General features: G+C 36.0%; 1 protein-coding gene across 1 annotated transcript; it reads right to left on the bottom strand.

Moving 5' to 3' along the window:
- Window positions 1-2,184: 2,184 nt before the first annotated feature.
- On the bottom strand, window positions 2,185-4,121 carry LOC131067904 ((R,S)-reticuline 7-O-methyltransferase). Its single transcript, XM_058003068.2, has 3 exons — window positions 3,346-4,121; window positions 2,935-2,999; window positions 2,185-2,853 (listed from the first exon to the last, which is right to left on the bottom strand). The coding sequence occupies exons 1-3, from the start codon at window positions 4,088-4,090 to the stop codon at window positions 2,539-2,541; spliced, it is 1,125 nt and encodes a 374-aa protein (XP_057859051.2). The 5' UTR covers window positions 4,091-4,121; the 3' UTR covers window positions 2,185-2,538.
- Between the last annotated feature and the right edge of the window lie 6,917 nt (window positions 4,122-11,038).

Here is an 11,038-nt window from a genome sequence, read left to right as displayed (position 1 = left end):
TGAGACCTCTGCAAGGTTCCAAATCATCAAGTGATGTTGGTAAGGTTTGCAAGAAATCTTGTCATGACTTTTTTGTCTTGGAGTATCCCACGGTGGAGACAATGTCTAATGTGGACCTGAATTCATTGGGAAAATTGCTCTGTTTTTAACCAATCGATGATCCTATGCCACGACAAACTACTGGTAGTGAAGTTGGTGAGTGATCCTTAAAGGCAGTGCAGGAGAGCAATGCTGAGAATCCGGAGGAGTTAATTGATAAAAATCACAAAATTGTTTTGTCATTCGTTAGGCCTAAGTCAGAAGTTGAAGGGGATGTGACAAAGAGAGATGTTGCGGCAACTAGGGAAGATGGAGAGATGGCACTTCACCAAGAGGTTGTCGAGTAGCTTGATGTTGGAGACAAGGAAGTTGAAGGTGTGGAGAAAGCCTCATCTGCTTCTTAGGATGAAATACACCGTTTGAATCAAATAGTGGCAAATACTAAAGCTAACAGAAACCTCTAAGCTAGGGAATTGGTTAATAAGTGTATGAAGATGAAGGAATGAGTGGTGTTTTTTATTGTAAGTTTGAACTTGCTGAACATGGTATTCCTCATTGTGAATTAATGTACAAGTTTGTGCCTAAAAGAGTAGTAGGCAAGGATATTTTTAAGCCCGATTTGAGTTGGAGAAGGTATATCCGTAATGTTCATGAACAAAGTTTGGCGAAGTTAAAATCTTCAATGGGCCTGGTTGCAATATGAGATCTAAAATAGAAGCAGGGCTATCACACTGTACTAGTTGGCCTTCATGGGGGAGATTGTTAGGAATGCGAAGCCCAATGGTCACATGACCATTTGCCTTCTCTTAACTCTCGGTTTCACAGCTGAGTGTGAATGTATAAATAGATGTGTACAGTCATGTATTTATTATCAATTAATAGAAGTGTATTCCCTCTTTGAAAGTAGACACAGCCTGTATAATGAACCACTGTAATTCGTATCGCATTTCGTGCTATTTTCTTTCTATTATTTTATATTCATTATTATATTATTTCTCTACTCATTTAAATTAACATGTGCAACCTCCTCTGCACACGGATATGGGCTTCACAATATTGCCCTAGCTCTAATGTGGGCTTCGCACCTGTGCTCTGATACCACTTTGTCAGTGGGCAGAGACAAATAAATGAAAACAGTAAAATAAGATGTTTGTGTGCTGCTGCACAATAATCAAATTCATTCACATCGCTTCTATTCCAATTATTTACATGAGCCTCTTATATAGACGTCTTTGGATACAAAATAGAAGATTCTAGAATGAACTGACCTATATAGAAAGTTCCTAATCTGATAGAAATTACCAGAACATCTAGAACATTCTAACACTATGGAGTCGATGTTTCGCGTGGTATTCTTGTGTCCTGAGGAAGATTTAGATACTCATCTAAATCACTTATTCAAAACCAATGACAAGGCGGAGACTGTGAATCCATTTGTGCAGGTGATTGGGAAGGCATTGTGGAGCGATGGCCACGTCCATGATGGTATTGTGTTTCAGACCTTTTACAATAATGCCATTCAGATTATGGGGCGGACCTCATCAGGGAAGTTTCCTGACAGGGTGAAACAGCCAATCATGGAAGAGATAAACGAAATGGAGGTTTTCCCGGATTTCGCCCTCATTGCAAGGATCTTTGATCTAGCGGCTGCTAAGAGGATGTCTGTGAAATAGGCGTTGGTGAAGGGCTTGACCAAAATTTCTAGGGAACTTTTGGTTGGTTTATAGGATAATATGGTGATTTGTTTTCTCACGTCAAGGTTGAACAGATTTATGAATTTTCCTCTGGCATGTCGTATCTGATTAACTGCATGATTTGAGTTCAATTTTAGTTTTGTAATTATTTTTTATTTTGATTTTAAGATAACAGGAGTTACACCTTTGGCCACAGCTGACATATAGATATATATACACAAACAAATATATCTCAAAATTTATTAGTGGATATTATCTTAAAATTATTATCAATTCTATGAAAGTAAAAATATAGTTTTAAATATTAAGTAGAACATTTCATTTAAACAACAAAGTAAAACATACTATTGTGCTATTACCTTTTTTTAACAAAAAAATATCATATGATAAATTTTCAATAAAAATTTGAAAAGTTGAGTATGACTATACTAAACATATGGGAATATATAAATGCACAACTAAAAAACTTTTTTTATTAAAAATAAAAAGAGGTTTTGAAAGGCCCCAAACCTTATACAAACCTAATAAAAAGTATAACTATAATGACCATCATATAACAAATAACCCATGGACTAGAAGCAACCAAGAACACTCACATAACAATTGAAGAAGAGAAACAATAATGAAAGATCAAGTGACTCAAGATAGTTTGAAACTAAACCAATCCAAAGAGTTCTAAGAACTACTAATTGTCTCTCCCCTAAAAAAGTGAGGAATTTATGATTCCTTGAAGTGATGATGGTAATTTATTTATATAATAATAATATAGTTTTGATCAAAACCTTAAATATTGAACTATACTTATTTAGATTTTGGAAACTTCAATAATGGTTTGAATAGATGGCAATTTGAAGATGGTGTAGCTTTTGAAACCAGCTTTGCTAATAATTTGTTTAAATTCCATCTCTGATCGCTCCTTTCCACCAGTACAAAATAGCATCATTCCCATATCAAATTCTAGTCCCACACCCCTTTGAAGTTCTTCTTTGTTATCTTCCTCTCTTTTCCCTTCAACAATAAGGGCATCAACGATTATGACTTTTCCTTTTTTTGGTATAGCCTCATAACACCTTTTCAACACTCTGACACAGTCATCATCATTCCAATCGTGCAAAACCCACTGCAATAACATTTTCAATTGAATTTAAATTACCCTTTAAAAATCATATATTTGACACAAATATAGCCTAAGATTATATACCTTCATCAAGATTGCATCAGCTGATGGAATATGCTCAAACATATTGCCACTCACATGTTGTACACCTACAATGTTAAACACCAACCCATATTAGCTTATTGTACTCATATAATGTTGAAAACTAGACCATATCAGCTTACTATCATTTTGATACACACAATATTATATTAATGAACAATAATTTTTCATAATTATATGTGTTAATACACATGAAAAAAGAACAATTTATTACAAATTTTAAAATTCACACATTTATATAAAAAAGATTATTAATTTTGTAATTAAAACAAAACTAAAACGACCTAAGACTAGTTAAGCGTACAGAGTTAGTAGGTTCTTGAGAATAGCACATCTACTCTTATAAAACTGTTCATCCATTTAAAAACTTAAACTGAGCAAGATCAACCTTACCAGCGACCGGAGGTGCAGAAGCAATGACATGAGGCAAGTCAAAATTAATTCCTCTGATGTGTTTGTAATTCTCCACAATATTGGACAAGGCAGAGCCCAAACCTCCCCCAACATCAACCAAAGAATTTATCTTCTTAAATCCCTCCTCATAAATCTTCACAACACTAGACATGACAGCACGACTGTCACAAGACATGGCCTCGTTGAATGTCTTGTTTGTTTCAGGATTCTTTGCAACGTAGTCCCAAAAACTCATACCAAAAGCCTTATCGAAGGCACCGCGGCCTTCTAACACAGACTCATGCAGATGAAGCCATCCCTTGAGGGTACTATCATTGTTGAATGCCAACAAATATGGAACATAGTTTTGCACTGACACACCTCCTTTTCTTGATTCCTTAACAAGTAATTTAGAAAGGCCTGTAAGGCCATATTTAGTCTGCCTGAAGTCCTCCTGGTGTGGGATCTCAATAAAGACTTCCTGGGAGGCTAGAAGTCTCAGAAGACGAAACAGATATTCTATGTGAGGTGTGCTATCAGTAGATGCTGAAATACTACCAGCGATTTCTTCTAGGGTAAGAGAGCCTGACGCCTCAGCAATTATGTCCGGAATATTCAGCAAAACAACAGCTCTGAGAGCCATGGGCTTAGCTGCGCCGAGCATTATGTCATACAGTTTTAGCTTCTCGATCTGGGCTTCTTGTTCAGAAACCTGGGGAATTGCAATTGTAGGTGGAGGAGCCATTGAGAAGCAAGTAAAACTTTACAATGTATTGTTTAAATCAAAACGTAATGTAGTTCACAAATGAGAATGAGAACAACTATTTATAATAGTAACAGTTAGAATTTGTAAAATATATTCAAGGTACCTAAATCAAATAAACCCTCAAACAATTTACTCATCTTGAATGTCTCTCAAAAAATCTGTTCATGATATTCAACTAAGGTATACGTCATTCAAATATATTTATGAATTAAGGCATACTTCAATGAGTCAAGCACGTTTTACCAAATCTGTGCGCCTGGAAACAATCCGTAGTTGAACCATGAGTCAAGCACGTTTCTCGAAATCTGTTCACTGGTTCAAACAATCCAAAATATCGTTCGACTATGCATTGGATGTGTAAGTTATTTCAACGAAAATTGCATCAAAGTCGACAAAACTACTATCATTCAATTCAAAAGGAGAATAGAAATATGATACCCTGTCACCAAATCGCCCTAAATCCAACGGCCATACTTTCTCCTTATCCAAGGGTTGCGATTAAGAGCTCGTGAGAGGTATATTCTAATGAATCTATACTGTGTTAAGGTTTGTTTGTAATTTAAGTGATTGTTGATAATTAAAGAGTTTACGAAACTAATAATTGCTTTTAAATGGAATTAAATGATTGTTTGCAATTAAAGAGTTTAGGAAATAATCATTGTTTTAAAAATGGGCCTTTGTTTTTAATTGGTTCTTGTTATTTTCCACACAAAACAACATGACCATGGCATGATAATACCTATCATAACATGGAATACCATCTTATGTGGAGGCCAGCAGATGACAAGATGGGGTAAGACGAGTATTTATTATGAGAAAACATGGGGGACATAGACACCATTGGAGCCGGCCAGGGAATGCCAACGAAATTTTAAAAGCAACAGACAATGGAGTTATTTCTTCGTGTAGGGGTGGATGGTAATGATAATTTTAAAATAGCGAAATTATTTGAAGTGTCACCATTTTGGTGACCAAAAGAAAAACATGACACCTATAGCCTTTTGTGGTTTGTAAAACCCAATGCTTCTTGCATGTTCTCCAGGTTGTCCAAGGCTGAGCTTTGAGCTCATGGACGTGGAAGCATATATACTATGGTCATGCGTGTCATAAAAGGTCGAGATATGAAATTGGGTGGCCTTTTGTATAGAAACCTTGTTCAATGTAAGTGTTTTTTATAAAAACCTCTATTTTGGGTCATTGTTTCATGCAATGGGACTATTCTTTGCAAACTTTCTATAATGTGAGGGGCTAATGTGAGATTGTTTTGTGTAATTGTAGTGTGCAATGTTCATGGGTGGGTTGGTTTTTTTAGAGAATTTGTGGGTGTTCATGGGCGGTGAGGATTTTACCCATGGCAGTCTCATATTATTTTTGAGGTATGTGTATGCATGATTTCCATTCTTGTTTTAGACTGTGAAAGAGGATTTTTTGGATTATGAAAGTGGGTTTTGTAAGTTGGGCGAACAATCTGCTTGAACAATGGTAGATATAGGTCAATTTTTTTTTGAGGGTTTGTACAAAGGGTTTTGTATTATTCATGGGCAAGGGTTTGTAACTTTGTAATGTCTAGTATGTCACATTTGATGTCAAATAGTGATGCAAGGGCATCATAACATAGATCTTTTGGTTGACTCCTCACCTGCAACCATACGATAGGAGTTTTATTTAAACATCTGATTTATTTTGGGTTTTTTAATTAAGTTGCAAACACACCTATACAGGCTCATAAATAAGTCGTAGTTAGGAGAAATGCTAAAGAAATGAGCCTGAGTGGGAGTTTTAAGCCTAGAAAATAAAATGGAAAGCATTCATGAGGGGTTTTTGTGAAATTGCAGTAGTTTTAGCTAGAAAATAAAATGGAAAGCATTTATGAGGGATTTTGGTGAGGTTGCAGCAGTTTTGGACAACATTTTTGGGAATTTTCCAGAATTTTTGGGGATTTTGGTTTTGTGAAGACAGAGAATAAAAATAATTAGAGAGGAGAATAAGGAAGTACAGATCATAGTTGACTCAAAGCAGTAGTAGCCAGAAAGACCCCATCAAACAAGAATGAAGGAGAAACTAAAGATCACTAGGATACAAAGCAAGGAGTAGGGAGAATAGATGAGCACACAAAGAGAACAAAGAAGTGTATATTGGAATCCAATAAAACTAAGAGGGGGGAGTGAATCAGTGTTATACCAGAAAGTTCAATTTTAGCCTTATTAAAACATGCATATACCAACTGGTATACTCATACATACAAAATTGAAAGAAGTAAAGCAACCAATAAGCCAATCACATAAATGAGAACCATAACACACATAATTATATGTGGAAAACCTCAAAGAGGAAAAATCATGGTGGGATTTGTGACCCACAATATCAATCCACTGGCCATATGAAGAGATATTACAAAATATAAGCGGCTTGCACTTGCAAGATGGCTTACAACTTAGAGCACACTACTCAATCACAAAAGGAGCCTCACTAACTATATATAAATCCATATTACAATCTGAAGAAGTGTTGAACTGCAAAACATAGCATCTTCTATGCTTGAGTACAGTTTCGGTTAATCTCTGTCTGTTCCAGTTTGAAACCCTAAACCATTTGCCGGAATAACCCTTACATAAATATCCTCACATACATAATCTCTCTGATATATTTCACATCATATCACATCCACATCTCCATTACATTTCCATTATCATTACCATTACCATATCAATATCAAAATGATCTAATCCATCTGACCTATATACCCTATAAAACTTATCATTCCTTATGTTGGCTTACAAAGATAATTACAATATCAATGTACATGTTAGCTAGATAACATAAATACATGAATATCAAAAACAATTGCTAATGCCAGATCCAAGTGATGTCGGCCTCCAATATCGATAACCTTATTATAAACCATGTCGGCCTTCATTGCCGGTAACCAAAGAAATCCTTCTATCCTGTCGGTGCCAATGTCGATGTAGTGTCTGTGAAGTGCCTACCGGTACACAAGTGAACCAAAACATGAAGTTGGGACAAGATACCATGTTGCCATCAATGACAACATAGTGAAACCAACCAATTGAGTGTGAATTGGAAACAATCTCCCCCTTTGGTATTGATGGCAACACTCATGTGAAAAATGGTCATGGTTTCATCTACCAGTTCCATCATGCCTGCTCCCACTGAGCTGAATATTCGTCAATGCAAAATACTCCATACTCAAATTCTCCCCCTAATGTATACAACTCCTCTTTTTCTTTTTCACATTTATATCACTCCCCCTTTGACATCAATGCCATCAAAAGTTGTAAAAAAAATGTCAAAGATCCAAAAATTGTACAATGAATATCCCCAAAATATCTTACCGAAGCTTAACAAATTTGAAAATTTTCAAATAAGCCTTCTCCAATAGCTCAAGATAGGTATCCCAACTAGATTTGAAAGTGCCAGATATAGATACAAGTCCATTTAGTATATGTGCAAATGACTCTTTCTCACTTATCTCTGTTGGTGTGGGCTTTCCAGCCATATCCATACACTCCTCCTTATGTACACTGAGTGAATCCAACCAAGGACTCACCAAGCCTCTTAGACTTCTAGCTCTTCTTATGATTTTTTCTTTTTCCTTCTCAAGAACATAAATTTGGGCTTCCAAAATTAAAATTTGACCATCAATGGATGTAGTCAATGAAGTCAATATATCAAAAAAATTATCTATACTTGCAATTTTCTCCTGAAATTCCGTTATCTTCTTATCTACATTAATTGTAAGTATATTTGTGTTACAATATACCCTATAAATATTTGTACACTGTTTCAAAGAATTATCTATCAGTTTCAATTTTTCATCAATCTTCTCCTTCTCAGATTCAATCACTTGATCAAATGCAGCTCTTTTAGCTTGTGTGAACCTCTCCAGTGCTTGCCTATTTGAAATTTACTGCAAGGATTGAAAATCTTTCGAAATGTGCTCAGTAATTGCCTTAAGCTTGCCATATGGGCTCGCTTCCCTATTAATCTTGCACTCCAGAACTAGTCTATGTAAAACAGTTATTGATTGATCAATAATTCCTTTATCCATAGATCCCTCCTTCATTAATTTTTGTGCAGCCATCATCATGAGTTCAGTACGACTCATCTTGGTTATGTTTTTCTTTACATCCTGCAAGGTGTCAATTGACAACAATGATGGACCTACTACCGCTTCCCTGTTGGATTCCCCTTTCATCTCCTTTGATGATTTATCCTTTATAGCTTCCTCACTTGCACTAGTGGCTTCGCCACTTGGTGTAGTCTCTGTAACTGTCGATTTCCCTGTAGGAACTGTAACCTCAACCTATACATTTATATCTGAAGGACTGTTATCCTCAACATTAGTGTCTTGTACATTATCAACCTTTTCACTCTCTGTATTTGTCGGTATCTCAACATTTGTTTGTACACTTGTATCTAACGGGGGCCCAACTTCCACTATCTTAATGTTTTTCAAAATTGAGGGTGAAGTAACCATATTACGCTTTCCTTTTCCTTCAACCAGGGTGTCTGTAGTGTCTGTCTTTGATTCGGGTGAAGTAAAGAAACATTGGTTTTCTCCAAAGAACTTAACCCATACCTTGTTGGCCTCCTTTATTATCTCATTTACCCTTCCTAGTATCAGAATGGTTATTCTATGTTTGTTGTTAAATACTTTTAGTGTCCTATCCATTTCCTCTGGAGTAATAGAAACACAAATAGATAAAAACTCTTGAATTTTTATGTGTTTGTCTTGCATTGTTGATAGTCTCCTAGCATCTAACATATCATACAATTGTGCTAGTATTTGATCTTCAATTTCTATTAAGGCTTTCTTATAAATATTCAAATATAACAATACTTCTTCCTCTACCTCTCTTTGCTCATCATGCTCTAAATGATCATAGTAAAACTGTACATTCTTTAACATGCCATCCTTAGTTATTTCATCAACTAGTTATGCACAAGTTTTTGGTGGAACATTACCAGATTGAATAGTCGTATCAATGTCATTCTTCTTCTTCCCTTTTGCAGTACTGGATCGAGTTGAAGGTGTTGCTTTTGGTGCTTTCTTTTGTGCCGATATTTTGAATGTAACTTTCCTAATCGGTTTCTTTTTAGCATCTACCTTGGTTTCCTCTGTTCTCTTCCTTACAACCCTTTTGAATGCCAGGGGCGTGTCATCCTAAGATTCAGACTATGTTGTGATAGTCCCAATGAACACTTCTAGTTCTTTCCTCTTCCTGACATTCTCCAGGACAACATCAATCGATGCTTTGATGTCTTGTGAAATCTTCTCAACAAACTTGCTTGTCTTTCCTTTGTGTTTCTCTCTCTTGTTCTAGTTGAGCTCCGTTTCAACCTCTTGTGTTTTTTGTTTAGCAGTACCACAGGGCTTCTCAGCCTCATCAATAGGTGCATCAATCAACATTTTTGCATAAGCCTCAAGGATCTGTGCATCAACTTCATATCCCATTTCCTCAATCCAAATCTTCTGGGGCTTAACTGCTTCCATAAGTGTTTCATCTTTCTTCACTATGAAACATATGTCAGTTGAATATTTCTCAACAATTTTCTTAGGAACCCTTTCCCTAGATTTCATAGACTTATGGAATCCCTTAAAATATCCCCATACTTTATCATCTCCCTGACTACCTAGGGTAGCAATTGACTGTTTCAATTGTGTCCCTACCAGGATATCAAATGCCCATTGCCTCTTACCAAAATCGGGAGTGTCATTCATGAAAAATAACATTAAGCAAACAATTAAGTTTCCATACCAGAAAGTCCCTTTCTTTTCACCTTTAATCTTTCCTAGGTTTATTAATAACTCATCTAACATCCAACCACATAGATCCAATTTCTCATTTTCTCTCATCATTTTGTAAGCTACAAAAATGTAGGAACTAGAAATAGAATTCATTCGGTTTGACTGAGTTACCTTATAATCGATGACCATGCTACTGAATTTGATGTCTATGCTGGTAATAATGCTTATTCTCATGGATCTCCTATCAGATATTGTGCCAGTAATTTTGTTGACATAATCAGTAGATACCTTCTTGTTTGGACGTTGCCCAACCTGTGGTAAACTAGTGATTTCCCTAATGGCTTCCTTGGTGATCTTGTAAGGTCTATCCAACCAAATAAACTCTCCATGTACTCTGCTCAAAACATACCTAATGATTTCATCTTCGAATTCCAGAATGTCCAAAATGATGGTAAACCTTAAGTCTTCAATGTTCTTGTATGCCAGTTTGATCTTTCTAGAATCTCCCATAAGCTCACTCATGTACATGCTCTTTATATCAGATGTCCCCAAATCCTCAATGTGACAATGTATGTATTCCCTAACATCTTTGACATAAACAACTCCCTCTAGAACATTGGAAATGCTCCAACCAAATCTTCCAAGGTAGCCACATGTGGATACTGCTTGAGAATTGGCCTGGGATGGTTCTTGACCTCTACAATAGTCAGATTGACAACAAAGATAGGAATAGATGATGATCCCGCTTCCATGATTAAAGAAAAATACTTGTTGATCACTTCCAGTGAAAACCCTTAATAAGTTCTTCCAGTCGGTGTTGAAATTGCTCAAGAAGATATTTGATCACACTAAATAGCCTTTGATCGCTCTGAATCACTCTTAATCACACTAAATCGCTCTAAATGCAAAGTGATAAAAAATGAAATGAATTAAACCTTATATCTTCCAAGAAAAACCCTAATCTTTCATTGACATCAATGACTGCTGGTGAAAGATACCAGATCTCGAACAAAACATATCCATGATAGATAGGGATCTCCAATGTTTGGAACATCTTCTAGAACCTCTTCTCGGGGCATATGCAGTATCTTCGTGAATTTTTTCTACCCCTAAGGAATCTGCCTCATTTATCAGACGAGCTACCTGTAGGTGCATGA

The sequence above is a fragment of the Cryptomeria japonica genome, chromosome 6, assembly GCF_030272615.1.
Source record: "Cryptomeria japonica chromosome 6, Sugi_1.0, whole genome shotgun sequence".
Taxonomy (NCBI): domain Eukaryota; kingdom Viridiplantae; phylum Streptophyta; class Pinopsida; order Cupressales; family Cupressaceae; genus Cryptomeria; species Cryptomeria japonica.
The sequence above is the reverse complement of the archived record's forward strand: the minus strand, read 5'-3'. Positions and strand labels throughout refer to the sequence as shown.